The following is a 26,365-nucleotide window of genomic DNA, read 5'->3' as shown; positions in this document are numbered from 1 at the left end:
TATATATATATTCATGAATATATATATATATATTCATATATATATACACACACACACACACACATACATATTTCAGTAAATTCCCATCACAGAGAGAGAAGAAATCCAGAAAACAGAGATAAAATATCCTCAATAGCACTGATGCCTAACTTTCCAGAGGCCCACCTTGATCTTTGGTCACACAGATCCTTTACCTTTTTAAAAATCTGGTACAGATATATAACTGCCACAGTTCAGCTCTCAAGATGGCCTTAGCTGTCATAGTCTAATGCATGCCATACAACTACAAGCTACTACTCCCATCACAACATGCTTAAGAAACTTGGCAAACTCACATGCCATAAGCGAAGGTGTAAAAATGACCCCATGGGAAAGTGCCCTTCTTTGTAATACACAGAGTATTCCTTCTGAAATGCTTGGGGTCAGAAGTATTTCAGATTTTGAATTTTGGAATATTTGCATATATATGATGAGACATCTTGGGGAAGGGAACCACATCTGAACATGAAATTCATTTGCTTCATATACAGTTTATATACATAGCTCGAAGGTAATTTTATATAATATTTTACATAATTTTGTTAAGGCCTTATATGTGGAATTTTCCACTTGTGGCATCATGTTCGTGCTCAAACATTTCAGATTTTGGAGAATTTCAGACTTTCAAATTAGGGATGCTCAACCTGTAATAAACCATGCAAAATGAAGGGGAAAATGAAATCTCATTAAGAAGCATATGAAGTTAAAACATCTAACGAGTCCAATTCCCCTTTCAACATTATCACCACTAATGTGTTTCCAGGGATGCAATCAAGCAGATTCTCTATTATTTGAAGCATCTTCTGGGTGGGAGCAATGAAAAGGTTAAAAATACAGCCATAGAAAGGGATCATCTGGGTCGGGCACAGTGGCTCACGCCTGTAATCCCAGCACTTTGGGAGGCCGAGCTGGGCGGATCACGAGGTCAGGAGATCGAGACCATTCTGGCTAACATGGTAAAACCCCGTCTCTACTAAAAAAAATACAAAAAAAATTAGCCGAGTGTGGTGGCGGGCACCTGTAGTCCCAGCTACTCGGGAGGCTGAGGCAGGAGAATGGCGTGAACCCGGGAGGCAGAGCTTGCAGTGAGCCAAGATCGTGCCACTGTACTCCAGCCTGGATGACAACAGAGCAAGATTCTGTTCTGTCTCCAAAAAAAAAAAGAAGAGAAAAGAAAGGGATCATCCATAATAACTGAATTCTATACGTGTGAAAATAAAATTTATTTTTAAGTTCTATCAAGAAACCATCTATGTTTCCCAGCACAGTGGGAGAAAAAGGCCCCACACAATCTTTCTCTGATGCAAGGAGGAGAAAAAGGCCCCACATAATCTTTCTCTGATGCAAGGAGGAGAAATGCTGTGAACACATTCCGTGGAGAAGTTTCTCTCAGGGCAGTTCTCCCAGGCACCAAGCCTCATGACACAGCCAGCACCTGTGCTACTGCGACCCCCTAAAAAATGGCCGGCAAGTCACGCTCATCATATCCCACCCTTCGAATCAAGACAGTAAGTCCAAGACAGGAGACACTGCAGCTTTTCCCATCCTCTGTGGTTCCTAAAGAAGCTACTGCTTGCCTACTCTCCACCCCAGAAAGTGATACAGAAATATTTTAGACACCCTCTCTATTCAGTATTTTCCTTTACATCAAAAGATTTTTTAAAAACAGATCCCAGCTTAGGAATAATGCTACAAGTTTGTCTGTTTTTCTAATCTAGCAAATGACCCAACAAAAGACATTCTGGACAACAGCTCAGTGGAAATACATTTTCAGAAATGCTCAAGTTTTACTGACACCTGTGATAAACTGTGGTCGAGGAAACTAATAATTTCTTTAGAAGGAAAAAGAGCACAGGTAAAAGCTGGAAAGCAGTGAGATTAGGATGAGTTTAGAAAACATTCTGTTCCTCAACAAGCATGCTCACAATAAACAGCCAAGTGCAAGACAACAAGGGACAATGTCCTAGCAATGGTGAGCAATGTTTAACCTTGCTTAAGCTCTGGGCAGAGAAAAATGGACCCTGGCACTGTTCTGGTTATTGTGAACAATCACACTCCACAATGACAGCATGTGCTCATTATATGACAGAAAATATGCTAGGGACTTCAAATGAAGTCAGATTTAAGCCACATCACATTATCATCCCCATGTAACAGTTGAATTGAGGCAGAGAGTTTCAGTAACAAGCTCAAAGTAATGCAGCTACTAAGTGTGCTTAAAATATCAGTTAAAATATTTTAAGTGTACCAAACATTTTAGGCTTTAAAAATCACTGAGGATTTTAATTATGACACTATTTCAGTTAGGGAGACTATGACCATAGATGAATCATGCTGAGTATTTAAGTGACTTGGAATTGAACACTTGAGTCTGGAGCAAATTATGAAGTATCAGTTATCCCGACGCTTAAGGCATACCACACACACTTTAACACAAGTTTTAGTCTTCTCTTTAGTCAGAATTTTAACATTTCCAAAATGATGTATTAAGTTTCTAGTGTAGAATAACAAATACAGTTGGGAAACTATTTTAATTGCATATAGGAGGTACTAAGGAGAAATAGTGACATTAAGGTTGATGGGTCCTTCTGTTGCAGCATATGCTATTAGGAAGGTACATGGGGCTAGCTATCATTCCAGCCTGCACGAAACGTATGCTACAAATCAGAATGAGGGTATTACATTTGGATGAAAGGAATAAACTCTTGCTTGAAGCTCCACTTTTGACAGCAGTCTACTACTGAAATCAGGTTCCCTAGGTGAGTTGAGCAGAAAACTTCTCAGCAATGGGAAGAAAAGCTCTATGTGTCAGAACCTCTAGAATAGTGCTTTGGGGAGTTAGCTGTATTATTTATAGTGTTTGGATAGCAACTGAAAACACAGTCAAAAGCACCTTGTTTTGTGAAGGAAAAATAATGAAGTGTTTCATCCACAGGGAAAGAAAGCATGTCACAAAATATAGGAAAAAGGTCTCTCTATGGGACACATTCTGTTGGCACTAGGTATCTGTTGCTGTAGAAGTACAATATCCACTATGTCACGACACTTGCTGGTCACAGAAGGAGGGGACACTGAGCTGAAATGTCTCACTTAGAGTGCCTTCCTGGCCTTCTCTGGCTACTGAGTGCTAGCATTCTGGCTTATCAAATTCACTGCAAACTATTCAATTGTACTTTCCATTCTATACGAGCCAAACGTCTAACTCAAAGCCAAATTAAAAAAAAAAAAATCCAAACAAGCGAAAACAGGAAAAGTTATTTCTGTCACAGTTCTGGGGGACATATCTTTGAAAATAAGTCTTCATTAGACACCTTTTGTCAAATAGGCTAGATTTGTATTTGAAATATTAATCACATGAAAACAAGAAAAAAGTTAACAGAATCACCCATTATGTCTTTCTCTCACTCTCTCTCTCTCTTTTTTTTTTTTTTTTTTTTTTTTTTTGAGGCAGTGTCTCACTCTATCATCCAGGCTGGGGTGCAGTGGTGCCATCACAGCTCACTGCAGCCTTGACCTCCTGGGCTCATGATCCTCCTGCCTCAGCCTCTGAAGCAGCTGGACTACAGGCATGTGTCACCATGTCTGGCTATAGTCATCCATTATGTCTTAATTCCACTGTGAAAATTTTAAAAATTAGGATTCCAGTAAGTCATGAAGTGAGACGGAACATCCCATGAATACAGGGCATCTGCTTCTGTCACCAACTCTTAAACTGAATTATATCAGGGAACAATGAGGAAACCCCATAAACACCAAGAGAGTGTGTTTATTTCCTTTGCTTCAGCCTCCAAGACACATGGTCTTTCAGCAAAGAACATAATGTATCACTCACTCCCTCTTTGATGAGAATTTAATCTTTATATCCAGATCCCACACAGCAACTACTCATAAAAAAATCAACATTTAAAAAATAAAAAAATGAGGCTTCTCCAAGAACAAGTTGCCTTTTTTGTGACAAACAACACTGATCCAATCCAAGTATGTTTTTCAGCATCACAAGGCCCTGTGTTTATGGATGCCATGACATCTCTACATAACTTCCAAAGCCAGTTGATCTGAATCCACATACAGGTCCACTAATCCCTTTCAGATGTAATCCTACTGGCCCTCAATGAACTAAATCTCTGTCTCAGTCTTGCTTTGTCCTTCTTGAGCTTGACATTGTTGAAAAGCTCAGGTGAGTTACTGTGCCAGGTTTCTCCACTGACAAAGTCATGGAAGACAGAGATCAACTGAGGAACTTTTTAGATTAAAGGGGTCTAACGAGATATGACAACTTAATTCAATGTATATTCTTAGATTGAATCTTGGGCCCAGAAATAAGTGAGGAAATTTGAAATCTGAATAAGGTGTACATACTAGATAACATAATTTTATCGATATTAATTTCCTGATTTGGATAATTATACTATGGTAATAGAGTATACCATAGTATATAAGAGTATAAGGTACTCTTATATACTAATGCTAGCACTCAGTAGCCAGAGAAGGCCAGTATATGGTACCCATATACTACGGTAATATAAGACAATATCTTTGTTTTTGGGAAATATACACTAAATTAGAGGTAAAGGAGTGTTATGGCTATAACTTACTCTCTCAAGTGTTTCAGAAAAAATCTTTAAGGGGAGTGATAAAGAGAGGGAGAGAGGCTGGCGAAACAAGTATTCTAACATTTGAGGACTGAAGTGAAGAATACATGGGAATACTTTGTGCTATTTTTGCAATTTTTTTCCCAGTGAATATTATTTGTAACTATTTTTCAAGTTTAAAATTATTTCAAAATAAAAAAATTTTTAAAACTGTGTCAGATTCATGCCCACGAATACAATAAACTTAATGTATTAAGGATATTTTTAGGTAAAAGGAAGAAGGTCTCAAGATAAACTCTATGCCACCTTTTCTCTGTTTAAGTGCTGAGCCATTCACTCAAAGAAGCAGTAAGCAAATTTTGGCAGGTCATGTTATGGGGCCTTAAAGTGAGAAAAATAATAGGAAGAGTGGTTAAGATTTAACATATTTAATTTTTTTAAAAAGTAGTATACTCACTGTCCAATCCAGGATGGCTGATTGTCATTAACGAGATGGATTTTGTCAACGGAGAGGAAATGGCTGATGTACAGTAATTAAATCCCTGCTGCTTAGATCTGTGACATATCTGTGAAGTAAAAAAGTGAAGAACACGTTGTAAGCATATGCTCTCCTATTTCTAGATAAGCATAAAACCTTATAATTAGACCCACATAGTAAAATCAGGCAGTGAAGAAGCGGGTGAGAGGACAGGCCTTGTGGTCAGACAGACTTAGGTTAAAGTCTGCTCCTGCTACTTAACAGCTGCTCGATTTCAGAAAAGTTACTTAGCTTTTCTGAGGCTTACTTTTCTCACCTGTAAAATGGGGATCATTAGAGTATCCATTCTTTACAGTGGTTCTGTAACCCTCATAGCATCTAACAATGTTTCAAACTTAGTAAGTACTTAATAAATATCTGCTGAATGCATAATCACTTAAAAATAATTTCACTGGAAATATCAAACTACATACAATACTTATTCTTTGAAAATCTAAATATTTCTTCATACAGATACAGTAGAATATCAGTAATAGTATTCTGATTTTACTTTTATTTATTGTTATTATTTATTTAGACAGAGTCTCACTCTGTCACCCAGCTGATGTGCAGTGGCATAATCTTGGTTTACTGCAACCTCCGCCTCCGGGTTCAAACGATTCTCCTGCCTCAGACTCCTGAGTAGCTGGGATTACAGGTGTGTGCCACCACGCGCAGCTAATTTTTGTATTTTTAGTAGAGACGGGGTTTCACCATGTTGGTCAGGCAGGTCTTGAACTCCTGACCTTGTGATCCGCCTGCCTTGGCCTCTCAAAATCTTGGGATTACAGGCGTGAGCCACCGCGCCCAGTCTATTTTTATTTTTGAGACAGAGTCTCACTCTGTCGCCCAGGCTGGAGTGCAGTGGCATGATCTCGGCTCATTGCAACCTCCGCCTCCCAGGTTCAAGCAATTCTCCCGCCTCAGCCTCCTGAGTAGCTGGGATTACAGGGATGCATCACCACGCCCAGCTAATTTTTTGTATTTTTGGTAGAGACAGGGTTTCACCATGTTGGCCAGGCCGGTCTTAAATCCCTGAGCTCAACTGATCCACCCACCTCAGCCTCCCAAAGTGCTGGAATTATAGGTGTGAACCACCAGGCCCGGACTCTGATTTTAAATAATTGGAAATTGAGATTCAAGTAAAGTGTCTTAAGATCACAAACAAAACAACAGTGTATCTGGAAGGAAGTCTAAATCTCTTTCCTATCCTCTTCTAAGATGATACTGATTCTACATGAACATAAAGGTAACTGAAATTTGATAATTTAACTCTCTCAGTAAATTCACAGTAGCTTTGAGACCATGTAATCCAACCACCTGCAGAAGTTCCTGGTACAATATCCCTGAAAGACAGTCATCTAGTGTCCACTAGCACACTTCTGGTGATAAGAGCCCATTCCAATTGTTAACTGACTTTATCATTAATCCTTTCCCTTCACAGAATGAAATCTGCCTCCTCATGACTCACATATATTGAAAGGGAAGCAGTGAAAAATCCGTTACTAGCATGAACTTGACTCAATGAGGCCAGATTTCTGATTATTTAGAGCTTGTTTCATGTGTAACCATGGCAGCTGAGGCAAACAGTTGCTATGTTTCAAATACAACTGTGAGGTCTAAAAAATGACCTCAGTGAAAGGCAGAGACTTTTAACAGGAAGTTGGCTGCAGGCAACTCGTCCATATCAGAGTGAAACAAGCAGCTCAAATACCTACTCCGAGGTTCCATACAAGATAAAAACTATGGGTAAGTAGAGATTCCAGGAAGGCTAAGCATAGCAAGGCACTAAAACAACAACTTTATCTAGAAAGACTGAATCAGAAAGTCCACTTCAGAAAGACAGTCCATTTTAGAAACACATCAGTGGTAGTAACGTCTTACTATAAAATGCAGGGTTATCTGTCAAATTCCTGGAAATATCCATCTTAGAAAAGGTATCACATAAATAATATTAAGAAAATTAAATCATTCTTATTTCTTCATTGAAAACTCACCTACTCCAAAAACCTGGAAAAAAGCAGAGAAATTAATAGCCAGGAACTCCTGAGTTTAATACTGTTCAGCTAATAGCCACTTACACGGCCTTAGGCAAGTCATTTAAATGAGCTTGAGCTGAATCTGAAGGGATGTATCAGTCTTAGTCTATGATTCTGTTTACAAATCCACAATTTTGGTATTTTACCTCATCTTGTAAATGATTTCCAAAGGATTCTATAAATTTGAAATGCAATTTATTTTAAAGATTTTTTCACCGGTTTATTTACCCTTAGCAAAGCTGTGCTCAGTAGCCACCCAAGAATTGTTCCAATTTTTTCTTCCTTTTTCTGTTACCATTAGGCTGAGTAAATCTAAATCACTTGCTTCAACAAGCATATTCTTCATATTCTTATTTTTTCTAACTCTTTCTGAAGTATCAGAACAAGTAGAAAAATTTTTAAAAGGGGCAAAATTCACTCTTCAACTGATTTTCATTATGCCTGAATCTCTTTATTGGGCTGGTCTCACACAAGCATAAGTGTTACAATAATTACTAAGATAATCCTTCAGTGTCAAGTTTATATTTGGTCATGTTAGTGCTTTGTAGTAGGATGCAATAAAAATTTAAACTCCTACACAAAGTCCTACTCAGCAAATCAAGGAAGAGGTTGTCAACGTTTTTGTTTAATTAGAAATGTATCATTAGATTCTTGCCTCAAACTCCAGTCATCTATTCAAAAACAGTTTTTTTTTAATTATAAGTGTTTCATTTGGAGGAAATAAGATGCATCCCAGAATGCTTTCATAAATTAATCAGTCCTCTGACCCAAGAGGAAGAGAAAGACTTGCAGTGAGGTATAATGCTATAAAAGCAAATAATTTGAATTCTCAACTCAAAACCTCCCCGAGGGACTGTCAAAAGTGGTAAGTGATAATGAGGATACCCAGAAGATGAGAACTAAGAAGTCACTTTGATTTGGCTGACATAGAAATCCATGACCTTCAAGACAGGAGTTTCAAGAGACTGGTAGCAGCAGAAATTAAGAGATGATTCGGTAGTGATAAAGAGAAGGCAAAGGCCAGGTGCAGTGGCTCACACCTGTAATGCCAGCACTTTGGGAGACTGAGGCAGAAGGATCACTTGAACTGGGGAAGCTGAAGCTGCAGTGACCTGTGATGGCACCACTGCACTCCAGTCTGGGCGACAGAGTGAGACCCTGTCTCTAAATAAGTAAATAAATAAATAGAATTTTAAAAAGAGAAGGCAGGGAGCATAGATGCTCTCTTAAGAATTCTGGTAGGCATCAGAGTGAACAGGCAACCTACAGAATGGCAGAAAATTTTTGCAATCTACCCCTCCAACAAAGGGCTAATATCCAGAATCTACAAAGAACTTAAACAAATTTACAAGAAAAAAAAACTCCATCAAAAAGTGGGTAGAGGATATGAACAGACACGTCTCAAAAGAAGACATTTATGCAGCCAACAGACACATGAAAAAATGCTCATCATCACTGGCCATCAGAGAAATGCAAATCAAAACCACAATGAGATACCATCTCACACCAGTTAGAATGGTGATCATTAAAAAGTCAGGAAACAACAGATGCTGGAGAGGATGTGGAGAGATAGGAACGCTTTTACACTGTTGGCGGGACTGTAAACTAGTTCAACCATTGTGGAAGACAGTGTGTCGATTCCTCAAGGATCTAGAACTAGAAATACCATTTGACCCAGCCATCCCATTACTGGGTATATACCCAAAGGATTATAAATCACGCTACTATAAAGACACATGCACACGTATGTTTACTGCGGCACTGTTAACAATAGCAAAGACTTGGAATCAACCCAAATGTCCAACAATGATAGACTGGATTAAGAAAATGTGGCACATATACACCATGGAATATTATGTAGCCATAAGAAAGGATGAGTTCATGTCCTTTGCAGGGAGATGGATGAAGCCAGAAACCATCATTCTGAGTAAACTATCGCCAAGGACAGAAAACCAAACACCACGTGTTCTCACTCATAAGTGGGAACTGAACAATGAGAACGCTTGGACACAGGGCGGGGCACATCACACACCGGGGCCTGTTGTGTGGTAGGGGGTTGGGGGAGGGATAGCATTAGGAGAAATACCTAATGTAAATGACAAGTTAATGGGTGCAGCAAACCAACATGGCACATGTATACCTATGTAACAAACCTGCACGTTGTGCACATGCACCCTAGAACTTAAAGTGTAAAAATAATAATTAAAAAAAAAAAAGAATTCTGGTAGGGATGGGAAGGAGAGAGAATCAACTGACATTTTCTGGAAGGTGTATTAAGAAAGTTTTGTTTTTTATTTTTTCCTACAAAGGAGAAACTTGGGATATGTTTTAGAGAATTGGGAAAAATAATAATGATATGTAGCATATTTCAAGATTCATTTTACTATTGAGAGGGTAAAAGATGGTCTCAGATAAGAAGGAAAAACTCAATTTAATATCCTGGGTACTTTCCTAATTTTAAAAAGTGTGCCTTGATGGAATATTTAAATCTATGCAGATTAACGGTATTTTTTATTTTTTCTTTTTTATTTTTGGAGACAGAGTCTCGCTCTGTCACCCAGGCTGGAGTGCAGTGGTGCAATCACGGCTCAATGCAGGCTTAAACTCCTGGTCTCAAGTAATCCTCCTACCTCAGCCTCTCGAGTAGCTGGGACTACAGGCACAAGCCACCATGTCCAGCTAATTTTTAAATTTTTTGTAGAGATGGGGGGTCTTGCTATGTTGCCCAGGCTGGTCTTGAACTCCTGGGCTCAATTGATCCTCCTGCCTCAACCTCCCAAAGCACTGGGATTATAGGCATGAGCCACCATGCCTGGCCCTTTTTAATTAAGTGCTAAAAACTTGGTTTAGTGCTAGATTAAGTATATCATATAATGGGTAAGTAATCATAACTACTAGCCTTATACTACCAGAAGCCTTGCCTTCTATGTTCATATTTTGTGAAATACATTTTTTCCAAATTAGACATATTTAAGACTTACCTGCTGATCAAACATCCTATGTTCTCTCTGGCCTGACTCCAGATCCTCTTCTGAAAGTGACACCAAAGAGTCAACCCGTTCCTCACCACTGAAAGGGTGTCTGAGCTCTTTGGCATTTGCAGAGCTTACTTCTAGAGATGAGGATGGCTTGTTTCCGACACCAGCTCCTCCTGTCAAGCCTTCTAGACTGAAACTGAACACAGGGCACAAAAGTTAATTCATTCTATTTCTGGATCTCAAAAACAAAGGAGGACACAAAATCCCTTTGGGTATATCTCCCTTGTTTGTGTATTATTTCTAAGTCAGCTAGCAAAACTGTCTAAAAGGGCATGGCACAAAGAATACCACCTACCTTTCCCCCACAGATCTTGGAATAGTGAGAAAGAATAGTGCACTTAGATTTTCTTACCACATTAAATTTATCCAAATGTTGAACCACCTAAGATCACTTCTCAGATTTTTTTCTATACACTATATGGACAGACCATAGTTATCTGATATTTTATATATGTGTTTTTTCCTTGATCTAATTAATCTTTGTGAATCTAACTCTACTAATGCCAAGTAATTAAATGTCACAGAGAAAATATGAGCTTAAGTAAATTTCAGAAGGCAAACTGGGTAACTTGCCCTTATGTCCATTAAGTGGACCTTTACAATTTTACGTTCAAGTTGACCTTTATAATTTTACAGGTATGCTTTCACCCCAGAAAACCCAAGTGTTGCTCATGAGTGTTACCATCTATGCACACCTGGCCAAACAACTGCTGACAGGCTTCTCAAGAACTGTTAGTTGCGACAGGCACATATAACACCTTAATGAAGAAATGCTGAAAAGCAACCAGGTCTAAGAGTAGAAAGAGCTGTCATTTTTGGCCTGGATATTGGTAAAGGGAACAAAGGCAATCAGGATTTGGCATTTTAAAGAGGATTCCTCCAAGAAAGATTCTGTGGTTTGCAGAATGAAAAGCATTTTCAGTAAGCAGAAGGCTACAGAGACAGGTTAGCGATTTAACCTCCTTGGGTTGCTAACTAGAATAATTCACATCTGTTACAACTGCAGCGGAAACTTCTTTAAAATAACCAAGATCTCAAAACATAGCTGTAGGTGACCATGTTCTCAGCTAACAATGAGCTGGAATTCAATCTGAAGGTATACTGAAGCTACTTAGTTACCTCCACTCAAGAAAAACTGTACAGAAAATTGCTCCAATTAAGTTCATACCTACCAGTCCAGGACTTGTATTTGCTTTTTTAAATTTTTATTTATTTATTTATTTATTTATTTTGGTTTTGTAAATAACTTATGAACTGAAGCCATATATCTCTATTTTCTCTAGTAGGTAAATTAAACAATGGACATGTTTTTCTTCAATAGAAATCATGACTAACTACAAGTAAATGTCTCTGTAAACCTCATTTTCTTTCTTTTCCTTTTTTTTTTTTTGTTTTTATTTTTGTTTTTTTGAGACAGAGCCCAGAGCCTCCCTCTGTTGCCCAGGCTGGAGTGCAGTGGCGTGATCTTGGCTCACTGCTACCTCCATCTCCCGGGTTCAAGTGGTTCTCCTGCCTTAGCCTCCCAAGTAGCTGGGATTACAGGCACCTGCTACCGTGTCTGGCTAATTTTTGTATTTTTAGTAGAGAGAGGGTTTCACCATGTTGTTCAGGCTGGTCTCCAATGCCTGACCTCAGGTGATCCGCCCACCGCAGCCTCCCAAAGTACTGGGATTACAGGTGTGAGCCACCATGCCTGGCCTGTAAAACTCACTTTCAATACCAGGGATAAGAAGAGGGGCTAAGTGAAGAAGAAATTACTTGAAAAGCCTAAGAAAACGAGATCTATGCTTATGGCAAAACTTAATTCTGAAAATGTTTTAGTAATTAAATCTGGCTGTTCAGTTGAGAGAAGAATATGAAACAATGAGGAGTCTCTGAATTTGGAATCTACACAGAATGGTGGATTTAGAAGCATAGTAGAAATCAGTGCATCTTATTAGCTGCCTTGGTTCTTTGATTGTTTTCTTCGGGTTCCAAGAATTTTTAGGATCTGAAAATCAAGACAGACCAAAACAGAGAGAGATAAATCCGTGCAGAAAACATAAAATCTATGGCCATTTGAGACACACAGGATGCATTACCCGACTCTTAGGCTGCATCCCTTCAGTTGAGTTAGTGATACCCATAGCAAAGGCAATGAAACGCTGTGCTCACAGACAAAGCAGGCTGCCCATATGCATCCCAGCCACACAGAAGCCAGCTCCAAGCCAAAAGCCCTGATGGCATATTTTATGGTTCCCCATTTGGTGGCTGGACACATAACAATATCATACCTTCTGTAATTAAAGTCAGCACTCAGGCCAGCAGAGTACTGCACACCAGAGGGGCACCAGCTCATACTGGGGATGACATCAAAGACAGAAACAGAAATGCAGGGAGAAAAGAGGAAACAGGAATGGGGTTATTAGGTTTAAAAATGAAGGGCATAGTTAGAGACAGACGGATTTATTTGATCAACAAAAAATTTAGGAATGTAACACTGACAATTTTTAAAAAGGCTATAATAAAAAACCATAGAAACTTAAAAATGTTTTCTTCTTGTCTAGACAGCGTTGTGGAAAAGACTGTGGGTTCTTTACAGTATCACCAGTTCAACCTGAAACCCAAAAATTCCTTGTAGTGAACCGTGGCAACTACCTATGGCTTGCACTTCAGACATGAGAGGTATTTCAAACTCCACCATTGGGTACAATCTCTCAGTACATCCCATACTCCCACATCACCCTTACCACAGTATCTCTAATCCTAGACTTTTTAAAAGAGACAGTGACAAACTGTGCTCTGGTGGACTCATGGAGTCATCAGTTTTTTGTTTTTTGTTTTTTTCATGTGTTTCCATTACGGATCCAACCAAACCAGACAATTATTAGATTCTGCATGATAAGATACTTAGTCAACACTGGCATCCATCTTCAAACCCTACTCACTAGGCTGTTATGTTAAAGATAAAGCATATAACACTGATTATATATTTGCTTATATGTTAATGATAATGAAAATTCCCCCCCCCAAGACGGAGTTTCACTCTTGTTGCCCAGGCTAGAGTGTAATGGTGCGATCCTGGCTCACCACAACCTCTGTCTCCCAGGTTCAAGGGTTCAAGCGATTCTCCTGCCTCAGCCTCCCGAGTAGCTGGGATTACAGGTGTGCACCACCACACCCAGCTAATTTTGTATTTTTTTTAGTAGAGACTGGCTTTCACCATGTTGGTCAGGCTGGTCTCAAACTCCTGACCTCAAGTGATCCACCCACCTCAGCCTCCCAAAGTGCTGGGATTATAGGCTTGAGCCACCACACCTGGCTGATAATAAAAATTAAAAAAAAGGAATTCTATGGCACTGAGTTAGAAATGTATCTTTTTAACTTCAAGTTTGTTTCCATTTTTCCCGCAAGATAAAAAAAATCCATCTGATCATCTACTTCCTTGAATATCCCAGTAGGGGTGTCTATTATCAAGTAGCAGGGACAGAAAATCTGGGGTTGGAAATGCTAAGTAAACACCACTAGCTAAAACAATAATCAATTCAAAATACTGTGTGTTCTATAAAGGAAACTGCATGGAAACATCGGGATTTTTATTAACAAAAGCTATCATTTAAAAAATACCCTGCTACTTGGGCCATAAAGTTCTAGGTGATGTGCTTTTGTTTTCTGAGAAGAGATAAAAGCAGAACTTGTGGACAATAAAACCACTCGGCTCCCTCCAGAATCTTGCAGATGGGAAGGCCTGGCACCAAAAACACCTATATTGGATACATCTAATAACTTTGTTTTGTTGTCAAGTGGGGTTTTTGGCTGGAGAAAAGAGACAAGGAAAATGGGAGGATGTAAGAGCTACCCCTATGGCTCTTTTAAAAAATCTTTACCGTATCATTTAAAACTAAATAGTATAAAACATTTTAAATCAGATTAAATTAGTGGTATAAAGCTTACAAGTGCAGAAGCAGAAAGTAAAAATACAGTGGAGACACTTCGCTGGTCTGGTAAGTGGGATGAGACTGACATAATTTACTTGTGTGAGGAGAAGATATATATTTTACAAACACACATAAGACTCAGAAGTCCATTCTTTGACATTATTAACTTAAATTTTAAATCACCAGTTAATAAATAGGCATATTTTTACCTAAATATCCAACTTCTTTTTTAGAAACAGAATGTGGCAAATCAGTAAATGAACATACACTGCCAAACCATCATTCTTAAAAATAATCTCCTTCTGCAGATTTAAATGTTCCTTTACTTTCAGGATATGACAATGATGTGGAAGACTGTGAGGAGATTTAACACGAAGACAGTGAAAAACAACAGGGAGACAGGAAGACAGACATAATACCTTTTTTTTTTTTTTGAGACTTAGACTCACTCTGTCACCCAGGCCGGAGTGCAGTGGCACGATCTCGGCTCACTGCAACCTCTGCCTCCCGGGTTCAAGCAATTCTCCTGCCTCAGCCTCCTGAGCAGCTGGGATTACAGGCTCATGCCACCACACCTAGCTAATTTTTGTGTTTTTAGTAGAGATGAGGTTTCACCATGTTTCCCAGGCTGGTCTCAAATTCCTGGGCTCAAGCAATCCATCTGGCTCAGACTCCCAAAGTGCTGGGATTACAGGCGTGAGCCACCGTGCTCGGCCAAGATATAACAGCTTTTCTAAGGAACCAGGAAGGAAGTTGCAGATGGTCTACAATGTCTACCCTTTCTGGTAACAGAAAACTCCCTTCATAATTAAGAGTATTTTTGAAAGCATCGTCATTTCCTCAGTTCCTCAATTAGTAGGGATAATATTTAGTAGTTCTTTGGCTTTGAGATTTGGAAAGTTCTAGATTAAAAAACAACAAATGTCCCTCCTCCTGCCTTATAATACCTGTTGTAATGTTTCAATTTTACAAAATTTTAAATTATACATTACGTTCTTCCTACTTAAGTTTCCCTAGGGATGAAACTGGCTGGAGTTGTTGATGACAGGCACATCTATACACTAACTCAGACTGCATCCGGCAATCGTCGTCTCGCACCTTGTCACCAAGTGCATGTTTTTAACAAGCTCATATTGAAGAGCTTTAATAAAGACCCAGACAAACGTACCTCCAAAGAACCTTCTACTGAAAAACTGATTTAGTAGAGATGGGGTTAAAACTTATTTAACAACTTATTTTCTGGAAGAACAATTTCATAGGAATCATGATTATCTGAAATTCATGAGAATATCTGAATTTCAGCTCAATTTCTTGCCTAAAATCTGTAATTAAAGAAAGCATCCACTTGAAAAAGACAAAGTAGGAAAGATCACTATTTGCCTACTTGCCAACAAATAGGTTCAGCTAATAGTTAAAAATACTTCTTTACAAATGCCTCCTAATATGAGAAACTAACAGTAATATAACCCTAATTTTTGGATTCCTAAATATTTTTCTAAACAATGGAAGAAAAGGTCACTAATGACTTCTAAAGAAAACCCAATGGAAAATTTGAAGCAAATTAGCAATCTGACTAGAAATTACTTCTCAGCTTATAAATCGTTTATTTTTAGCTTCAAAATATTACCTGACAAATACTAATTAAGGAATTCAAAGGCCAAGGAATGAACTTATGCCTCTGACTTGCTTTAAGAAATGACTACATCCACAATGGAATGGAAAATGCCAGGTGGCCTAGTAATAAAGTCTTTCATTACATTATTAAACAATGTGTTGACAATACTTTAGGGCCTGTGCACAAGCACACACACATTCCTGGTTTTTCTTCTGTGGAGAAGAAAAAAAAAGTACTCCCCAGGATCCATTAAATAGGCACGACATAGACAATTCTTCGAACTCTCCTAGAGAAAGCTAGGTGAGACCCTATTATCAGAGTCATCTGAACAACAATAAGCACAAGATTTTAAAAAATTAAAAATAATTTCTAAAAAAGATAAAATAGCATAAAACTTCAAATTAAAGAAACCATTTCATATAAAATGGACACTGGCAATTAATAAGTACCTATATTTTATTTGCCTGAATTAGATGGGACATTACTTAAAAGTAGATGGTCCAATCATGGATTAAGCAGAATGAGATGCTTGTTAGTATATGCTCAGAAGTGACATGGTTAGTCCATCAAGTTAATGAACTCTGTACCTTCTCCTATGAATGGGAGGTCTCCTGACAACATCCCCAAGAACTCGCATTGAACTGAAAATGAATGGTGAAGAGGTCAGTGTTGCAGGTGAAACAAAATGGGATACAAATGCATGAAACATACAGACACCACACTAGGGAGAGAGACACTGCTCAAAGAGAAATGGCACAGGGAAGAGAATGAAGGAATGTGGAATGAGAAAAACATCAGGACCAAAAGGGCCTGACAATCTCTGTGGAGGGCTACTTTGCTCCTCCCCTTGCTCCAAGGAGTTAATCAGATGGCAAAAGTTATAAAGTTTATTAAATTATTAAAGAATCAGAAAAAAATTACTACTCAAAGCTTTAAAGGGGTTTTTCTTAACACTTTAAAGTTCAGGTTATACGACATGCAGGTAATACCATAACAATTAGTCAAACTAATTAAAACTTCACTCTCATTCCATTATCTTCAGAGGTATTAGGACAGTGGTCCTAGGTAAGCCCTAGCAGTAAATTCAAACAGGAGATCCCATGACATTATGCAGGATGAAAATAAGTAGAGTTCTAGTCTCAGTTCAGTCCAGAACTGAACTGAGATCACCATGTGATTTTGGGCAAATCATTTATTCTGAGCTTCAATTTCCTCATCTGAGCTACATGACAGACACAGTCACATGTAGCTCTAAAATCAAAGTTGTGACAAAGGAACCCATAGTGGATTATAAAGAAAAAGGGATTGTATAGAAAATAAACCCTCATTCCTTGATGCTGTTATCATGTAAGATAAGGCGGTCCTGCCATAAAAGTTACATTTGCTTCAAGAACAGAATTCTGGCTGTAGGGATCATTCACCATGCTCTTACATTTTCTGTTGCTCTGAATGCTTAAAAAAAAAAAAAAAAAAAGAGTACACCATGAGCAAAACTGGGAAATTACTTTTTATATAATCTAGGGTCTCAAACGTATATAAAAACAAGCTAGCAGAAAAAGCATGCTGCTTATTTTTAAGGTTAGCATCCTACATGCCACCATAGAATAATATGGAATTACAGAAACAGCATTTGACTAAGAGACCAGAGACCTTGGATAAATGATGCAAACTATCTGCACCAGTCTTCTCATCTGCAAACATGGGGATAATACCACTTGACTCATGGCGAAGACTGAAAAATTGTATCAGAAATGTGTTATAAAGAGAGTCTGAAAAGAATAGCAAATTAGGAAAGTGTAAGAAGGCATTACTGTGAGCTCCATGAAGGCAGGGACTTTGTCTTGTTTACCTATCTCCAGAACCCAGAGCAGTGTCTGGCACATAGTGAGTGTTCAATATATGTTGGCTGAATAAATAAGTGAATGAATGTGATTAGACAGCCATAATATTATCAGGAGGTTGAGAAATCTGAGCAAATAACTGCTACAGCTGAGCTGTTTACATCAATTATTATTATCATTATTATTATTATTATTTTGAGACAGGGTCTCACTGTTGCCCAGACTGGAGTGCAGTGGTATGATCATGGCTCACTGCAGCCTCGAACTTCTGGGCCGAAGCGATCCTCCCATCTCATCCTCTCGAGTAGCTGGGACCACAGGCATGTACTACCATGTGCAGCTGTTTTCTTTTTTGTAGAGATGGGGTCTCCTATGTTGCCTAGGCTGGTCTCAAACTCCTGGGCTCATGAGATTACATCAATTGTTTTAAAACAACTGTCAGCCTCATCCCTTATCTGTTTTACTTATTAGCAAAGTAGCTTTGGAATAAGCACACTCTTGTAAGTATAGTAGGCACTACCATACTCATTCTTTAAAGCTAAAACCATCTGCTTACATTTGTCTAGCCAGCCAGCAGTCAGAAGTCAAATTCAGGCCAGGTGTGGTGGTTCATGCCTGTGATCCCAGCACTTTAGGAGGCCGAGGCGGGTGGATCACGAGGTCAGGAGATCGAGACCATCCTGGCTAACACGGTGAAACCCCGTCTCTACTAAAAATACAAAAAAAATTAGCCAGCCATGGTGGCGGGTGCCTGTAGTCCCAGCTACTCGGGAGGCTGAGGCAGAAGAATGGCGTGAACCCGGGAGACAGAGCTTGCAGGGAGCCGAGATTGCACCACTGCACTCCAGCCTGGGCAACAGAGCAAGACTCCGTCTCAGGAAAAAAAAAAAAAAAAAAAAGAAGTCAAATTCGACATATCTTCATATAGCCTGCTTCCAAACTGAAGGACTGATACTGGGTGACACTTAATACAAGTTCCCACATGTGAAAATCCCAACAATTTAATGGTATGTAATGAATGTAATGAGTCTTATATCCTCTTGAGGGTTAAACAATGATAATTTAGACTTTATCAAAACTTTCTGTATTAGAAACAGATGGTTTTAATTCTCAGGAAATACTCTGAAAAACTTTGATGTGTTAAGACTGTAAGACTTCATGTTTGTTTCTTAATTCAAAGTTGACATGAAACTACTGCCTCCAATATTTTCTCATTCATAAGTTTCATTAATGTGTTAAGAATAAACGTTCCCATTTACTAAACACTCATTATATGACAATCACATTTCATTGTATTATTAAAAATAATAATGAAGGTATTTTACAGATGAGAAAATTAAAGCTTAGAGGGATCAGGTGACTTGCCCAAGGTCATCTACATAGTAAATTATGGAGCTGGGGTCTGAACACAGATTTTCCTGATTCCAAAGCCTATATTCTTTCTTGTATACTATGGGGTCTCCTAAATTCTTTTACCAACAATAATACAAATCAGAAGCTTTTCAAAAGCAAGCAGACACTGAGACACTAAACAAACCGCCTCCCATCTCACCTCCGGTGGTTCATTTCTGCATCGCTGGCTGCATTTTTCCCAGGCCCCCAGCTGTGCCTCCGGAAGGGGGAAAGAGAGCGCATGGAGCTCCTTAGGACAGAGCAGTTTGCAGGCACTTCAGTGATACTGTCCATCTCTTCCTCCTCCACATCGCCTGGGTCAGCAGGCTCACTCTCACTTTCTCGACCCTCAGCTCCCATCCCATGGCTGTAGAATCCATCAAGGCTTTGCCGATCTCTTGACCTGTTTGGCTTTAAAATCTGGGAGAGAGACACGTCACTGCCATGAGAAGAATGTCGGTCCAGTGAAGCCGTGTCATCGGTGGATGAACTGGATCCGGTGATATCACAGGCCAACTGCTCTTCCTCTGGCTGTAATGGAGAGAAAGCACATATGGTTGAAGCCAGCAGGGCCAATCAGATAGCCTCAGTTATTCTAGATCAAGCCAATGGCTTCTCAGTGGATTCCAGGCAGGCAAGATCATAACTGGCTTCAGAGACTTGTTTTTGGATGATCACAGTTGGATTCAAATCCCCCCTGGACTCTAGAAGAGAAACAGTCTAGATCCATCCTCGTTTTTGTTTGTTTTTGAGACAGTCTCACTCTGGAGAGTACAGGCTGGAGTAGAGTGGCTCCATCTTAGCTAACCACAACCTCCGCCTCCTGGGTTCAAGAGATTATCCTGCCTCAGCCTCCCAAGTAGCTGAGATTACAGGCATGCACCACCACGCCTGGCTAATTTTTGTATTTTTAGTACAGACAGGGTTTCACCATGCTGGCCAGGCTGGTCTCTAACTCCTGACTTCAAGTGATCCACCCACCTGAGCCTCCCAAAATGCTGGGATTACAGGCGTGAGCCACTGCGCCTGGCCTAGGTCTATCCTCTTTTTATCCTCTTACTGGAGATACTAGACTAGAAGTACATCATTTTTTCTTTCTTTTTTTTCCAATTTGAGACAGGGTCTCACTCTGTCACCCAGGCTGGAGTGCAGTGGTGAAATCACGGCTCACTGCAGCCTTGACCTCCTGGGCTCAAGTGATCCTCCCACCTCAGCCTCCTGAGTAGCTGGAACTACAAGCATGTGCCAGCATGTTGAGCTAATTTTTTGTGTGTGTATTTCTTTTAGACACAGGGTTTCACCATGTTGCCCAGGATGGTCTTCAACTCCTGGGATCCAGCAATCCTCTTGCCTTGGCTTCCCAAAGTGCTGGGATTACAGGTTTGAGCCACTGTGACCAGCCCATTTTTTTCTTCAAGAGGAAAAATGTCAAATTTATGTTAGTTCTTTCAGTCAATATCACCAACTGCAATGAAGGGAATCCATTTGTCTCTGGGTTTTTTGTATATGAAAACTAAATTTATAATGTGTTAGGTTTAATTATTTTTTATAAGCTTTAACTGAAAACAAAACAGTCTGCTTGGCTACAATAATAATGTGCTGAAATTAATATTCCAAAAGGAAGTCTGTGGTTGTTTTTAGTTGCCTTCTGAAAAATGTGGAATATCTTATGACCCCACCTAAAGTTTGCCACAAATGCATAAGTACCTGTTACAAGTATATCTAAGTGGAAGAAAGCTATATATTTTTCTCATTTCACTGAGAACTGGCTGAGTATTATGAGGCCAAATCATACATTAAATAATCAGTCCTGGCAATGAGGTCTTTGATAAAGTGATGATGCTCTTTCCTGGCTAACCTCTAGCCCCTAACAGGTTCTGTGTAATTTTGTTCTAGGAGCCTGACATTTTCTACTTGTTGAAACATACCAGTGGCTGGGCGCAGTGGCTCACGTCTGTAATCCCAGCTGCTAGGGAGGCTGAGGCAGGAAAATCTCTTGAACCCAAGAGGGAGCGAGGGAGGGAGATACCAGAACACAGAATTTGATGGGTGAGGGAAAGATGAGCTTCATGGTACCCAAAAGGCCAAAAGAAGTGTCTAAGAGATGCTTGATCATACTCTTAAGATGTGGACACTGTCTTAATAGCTATTTTACACTCTTATGGGATGGGGGCAGGGAACAGGGAAGGGCATTTTGTAATTCTTTTTCCCTTTTTCACAATATTTTCCAAATTAGTCTACTCAATGTTTTAATTAAGGGTAAAAAAAAAATTATGGTTCTTCAAGAAAGAGAAAAAAATTATGAAAATCTTTCGGCTTTGGAATAGAAAACAAGCTCTATATCTCTATACTATAAGGAGACTCTTTTTAAAGGTTTGACGTAATAGTTCAAAAGCACACTACCTTCTAAAAGCACCCTTTCTACCTTTTGGGCTTGATCTCATAAGCTAATAAGAAGGCTTTCTTTTTCCAGTTTTGTAGAATCCAGTTTCCTAGATTATTTTTTAAGTAACATATGAGAATGAGAGAAAAGATGCATGGGGATCACCGGACAGGTCAAAACTGAGGCCCAGATTTTCCAATGGACTCAGGCATGAGCAGCAGAATCAAGATTTGAACCCAGGCCGATTTCAACTCAAATTGCCCATTCTGGTATCTCAATCATCTTTTTAAAACCATGTAAGAACGAGATATCAAAGTCAGTATCAGGAAAGTCCCTTCACTGGGTCACTCTGTAAAATAAAACTATGGTTCACCAAGTAAATTCTAAATTGTGGTGGGTATTATTTTAAAATGAAATAACTGACTATGCTTTTTGAGTGAGGGACTCGGGGGTTTCCTAAAGGGGTCCTATTCACAGAGCAACTCTCCATGGACTAGAACACTGTAAATGGTCTCGTGAATGTCTCAGCTTTCTCACTGTACTGGGTTGAATAGTGTCCTCCTCAGATACATGTCCTTCTCAGAATGTGACCTTATTTGGAAAGAGGGTCTTTGCAGATGTAATTGATGAGGTTATACTGGAGTAGGGTGGATCCAAAATGCCCCCAGATCCAACATGAATGGTGTCCTTGCAAGAGGAGAAGAGACACAAAAAGACACACATGAGAGAATACCAAGTGAAGACAGAGGAGAGATTGGAGTGCAGTGTCTACAACCCAAGGGACACCAAGGACTGTGAACAAGCACCAGAGACTAGGAGAGAGGCCATTTTCTCTCGGAGCCTACAGAAGGAAAGCAGTCCCACTGACACGGTGATTAGGATCTCCAGCCTCCAGAACTGGGACCAAGTAAGTTCCTGTTGTTTTCAGCTGCCCAGCTTCCAGTAATTTGTTACAGCAGCCCTAGGAAGCTAATATACTCATGCTTAGCTGCCTAAATGTCTAATTCTCAAAATAATACCAACGGAGAAACAGAATGAACATCAATAAAGCAAAATGCATAATAAGCCTGTTCTAAAACACACAAGAAAGGCTCCAAAGCAAACAAAAATTTTGAGTTAAAGTTTCCATTTATTAATTTACCATATAGCCTTCTTACAAGTTAGCTCTTCTCAGTTTGGAAATAACTCACAGACAGTTGTATAGGTGCTTCTTCACTCTGGCATCCAATCTTGGAAGGATTTTGCCTTGAAAAAAAGGCCTGCTATCTCTCTGGCACTTTACTAATCTTAAGTTTATAAAACAACCATCTACCCTTTTGAGAGTCATTAAAATAAGGTGGGAAAATCTTTGGTGGCCTGTTTATACACATTTTAAAAACAAAGAGATCTGTCTAGAATATATTCTCAACACAAAGCCTTTCTTCCTAATATGTGCTTTTAACTCTGATCTCACTGAAACTACATGATTTCTACAGTCTTGCGCATCTGGTAAGAATAAAGTTCACGCAGAATAATATTCTTATACTCAGTATTTTTACTGCAGTATGCAGCTCTTACTATGAATTGGTGGTTATTACTTGAAAAAGGAAAACAAAACATCACTGGTGAAAATGTAAAATGGTACAACCATTTGGGAAAAGATCCATTTCTTAGCAAACTAAACCTATACCTACCATATAATCTAACAATTCGAATCCCAGGTATTTCTCAAGAGAAATGGTATTATTTAGATTCCATTTATACGAAGTTCTGAAACAGAGAAAACTAATCTGTGGTGGGAAAACAGTTAAGACAGCTGTTGCCTTGAGAGGGTGTGAACGGAGACTGACTGAGAAGAGACATGAGGCAACTCCAAAGCGATGCTTATAGTCTGTACCCTGCTGCAGGCTGTGTACAAAGGTGAATGAAGGCTTCTGTCAAAAGTCACTGATGGGTGCTCACTTCAGCAGCACATACACTAAATTGGAACAATGCACAGAAGATTAGCATGGCCTCTGTGCAAGGATGGTGCACACATTTGTGAAGCAGTCATTAAATTTTTTTTTAAAAAGTCACTGACTGGTACCCTCAAGATTGCACATTTCACTGTATGTAAATTTTACTGAAAAACCCAACCAGCCTATAAACAAATATTGAATTCTAAATGTTCAGAGGTGAAGTATATTGATATTTGTAACTCACCTCAAAGAATTTAGGCAAACTGGGTGGACAGAAGGATGGACAGATATATAGTTACACAACAGAGCAAATACAATTAAAAGTTAATTGTAGGATCTAAGTAGTAGGTATACGGGTGTTCACTGTATACTTCTCCAAATTTTCTATATGCCTCAATATATTCTTAATAAAATGTTGGGAAAAATGCCTGATTGGCTTTCTTAGCCAGAGTTACATTATATAGGTACGGATACATAAGTGTATACAGAGGTATAAACATTATAAACATAAAATTACAAAACTGCTGCATACTTTATATCTTATTACTATACTTGAAGAAATCACGCTTAATACTGCCAAAATACTAGTCCTTTAATCTCCATTTATTCCCAAATATTTATTATTATTATTTGTAATAATACACAAGGCACTCTACTACGTGCCTTGGAAAATAATGGCTCACATTTTAAACACCTAACACATGCCAACCACTTAATCCATTTATGTTCAATATTTTAAGAAAAGTACCTGATTACAAGCATTACCACTGGTTCACAGTTTTAAATTTTTAATAATTTCAGCACTTGTGCATAGGCAATTATAGGTTTTTTTTTGTTTTTTTGTTTGTTTGTTTGTTTTTGAGATGAGTCTCACTCTGTTGCCCAGGCTGGAGTATGGTGGCATGATCTCAGCTCACTGCAACCTCCACCTCCCAGGTTCAAATGATTCTCCTGCCTCAGCCTCCTGAGTAGCTGGGATTAAAGGCACCTGCCACCATGCCCAGCTAATTTTTGTATTTTTAGTAGAGATGGGGTTTCACCATGTTGGCCAGGCTGGTCTCGAACTCCTGACCTCCAGTGATCCGCCTGCCTCGACCTCTCAAAGGCATGAGCCACCACGCCCAGTCACAATTGTCGTTTTCTTAATTAGGATTCTGTAAATACATTTACTTTTATTTATTTTTAAGACAGCGTCTCCCTCTGTTGCCCAGGCTGGAGTGCAGTTGCACAATCACAGCTCATTGTAGCCTTGAACTTCAAGGCTCAAGTGATCCTCTCGCCTCTGCCTCCCAAGTAGCTGGGACTACAGACATGTGCCACCATGCCTGGCTAATTTTTAAATTTTTTAGTAGAGACAGGTTCTCACTATGTTGCCCAGGCTGGTGTCAATCTCCTGGACTCAAGCAGTCCTCCCACTTCAGCCTCCCAAAGTGTTGGGATTACAAGTGTGAACCAGTGTGCCTGGTTTACATTTACTTTTATCTCGAAAAGGTTTTTTTTTTTTTTTTAAGTAATTTTTTGGCTTGGGGATCAAGGACCTGAGAAAAACTACAACACATGAAAGAAGGATGTTCCCTTTAGGTTTTGTATCTTACATAAGTCATTTTGATTTTTTTTAAATCAATTGTAGATACATCTGCTAACCTGGGGGGAAAAAATACATGGAAGGACCTTGATTTACCTCTCTTTGGGAAGACAAGCAGCAACTATTAATATTTCCTGTAGACTTTAATTATCCTTTTGGATAGTAGAGTGGCCTAGATCATGTATATTTTATAATCCTACTTTCTCTCTTAGCTAGTGCCAAAAAGAATCCTAGGATTTCTTTTCACTTTAAAAAAAAATCTAAATTTTATGCTATTGATTAAAGACCTTAGGAACCCACACATATTCATGAGAATAAACGTGAAGCTCATAACACTCACTAAAGAGTCATTTACCAGAAGGCATACTGAATGGAAAGACAGGGTTAAGGTGAAAAGGTCACGACAAACATTACGGGCTGTTAAAGACCTCAGTGAGGCCAGAGACACAAATGGCTGCAGGAAGTGACCTCATGTACCACTCATGGTTCACAAAAAAAGATGTTGCAATGTCTTGCCTACAGATTATTTTTTAGAGATGGAGAAGAGGGTTAGAACCTGGGAACAAACTGCAAGACATTCGGATATTTTGCATAGCACACTCTGGGGGTGACCACTGAGGAAGACTTTTAAGGAAGCAGCTGATGGCCTATCTGCCAGTGCCACACTTTTATTTAATCACTGGCTATCAGAGCAGGTTTGGGGAGGTTGAGAGTAAAATAAAAAATGAACAGATTTTAGAATCAGGCCTAGATGCAAACCTCAAGTTGGCTGCTCACCCACTAAGTAATTTTGGATACATTCCTTTACCTATCAGTGCCTCTGTTTCCTCGAGAGCATAAAACCACCTACTCGTCAGGGTTGCTGGGCAGACAAATTGAGATCAAATATTTTAAAAATTTAGTTCAGTACCTACTGTACAGTAAGTATCCTGTCAATATTAGTCTCTCTCCTTTTTGTAAGTCAGCCCTTGGTTTTATTAATGCTAGAGCAAATATTTATTGCAAAGCCTCTCCTGGTCACAGGCTACTTTGGTAGAGCAAAAACACTAAGAGAAAAATCCTCCCCATCTCTTCTCAGGCCATGTAGACATTCTCAAGCACGCATGAAGAGGTGAAAGTGAAGTTACCATTTCTGGTTTTTCCCTAAGTAGTCTAGTATAAAATGTAGGTGTTATTTATTATTTATTTTTGAGACAGGGTCTTGTTCTGTCGCCCTGGCTGGAGTACAGTGGCGCCATCACGGCTCACTGCAGCCTTAATCTCCTAGACTTAAGTGATCCTCCCACCTCAGCCTCCTGAATAGCTGGGACCACAGGTGTGCACCACCATGTCCGGCTAATTTTCGTATTTTTTGTAGAGACAAGGTCCCATTATATTGGCTCAGGCTGATCTCAAACTCCTTGACTCAAGTGATCCTCCTGCCTCAGCCTCCCAAAATGCTACGATCCACCATGCCTGGCCTCCTTCAAC

At 39.3% G+C, this 26,365-nt stretch overlaps 1 protein-coding gene and 1 non-coding gene across 34 annotated transcripts in view; one reads left to right on the top strand and one right to left on the bottom strand.

The window, feature by feature from the left end:
• Window positions 1-26,365, bottom strand: part of AKAP13 (A-kinase anchoring protein 13) — a 355,124-nt gene that overhangs the window by 70,511 nt on the left and 258,248 nt on the right. For 19 of the 33 annotated variants that reach the window (XM_063652839.1, XM_063652837.1, XM_063652841.1 and 16 more), the window contains 5 exons: window positions 19,151-19,521; window positions 16,345-16,398; window positions 12,499-12,564; window positions 10,169-10,361; window positions 5,089-5,197 (listed from right to left, as the gene is read on the bottom strand). In XM_063652839.1, coding sequence (XP_063508909.1) covers window positions 5,089-5,197; window positions 10,169-10,361; window positions 12,499-12,564; window positions 16,345-16,398; window positions 19,151-19,521 — 793 coding nt within the window. The remainder of the gene's footprint in view (window positions 1-5,088; window positions 5,198-10,168; window positions 10,362-12,498; window positions 12,565-16,344; window positions 16,399-19,150; window positions 19,522-26,365) is intronic. The other 14 variants (XM_063652855.1, XM_063652859.1, XM_063652862.1 and 11 more) reach the window with 2 other exon arrangements.
• LOC129014750 (U6 spliceosomal RNA) lies at window positions 23,307-23,414 on the top strand. The gene has a single exon (XR_008494296.1). It is a non-coding gene; the product is annotated as a U6 spliceosomal RNA (small nuclear RNA).

This window comes from Pongo pygmaeus, chromosome 16 (assembly GCF_028885625.2).
Source record: "Pongo pygmaeus isolate AG05252 chromosome 16, NHGRI_mPonPyg2-v2.0_pri, whole genome shotgun sequence".
NCBI lineage: Eukaryota > Metazoa > Chordata > Mammalia > Primates > Hominidae > Pongo > Pongo pygmaeus.
Note: the sequence above shows the minus strand (reverse complement) of the source record. Positions and strands in the feature narration are given on the sequence as shown.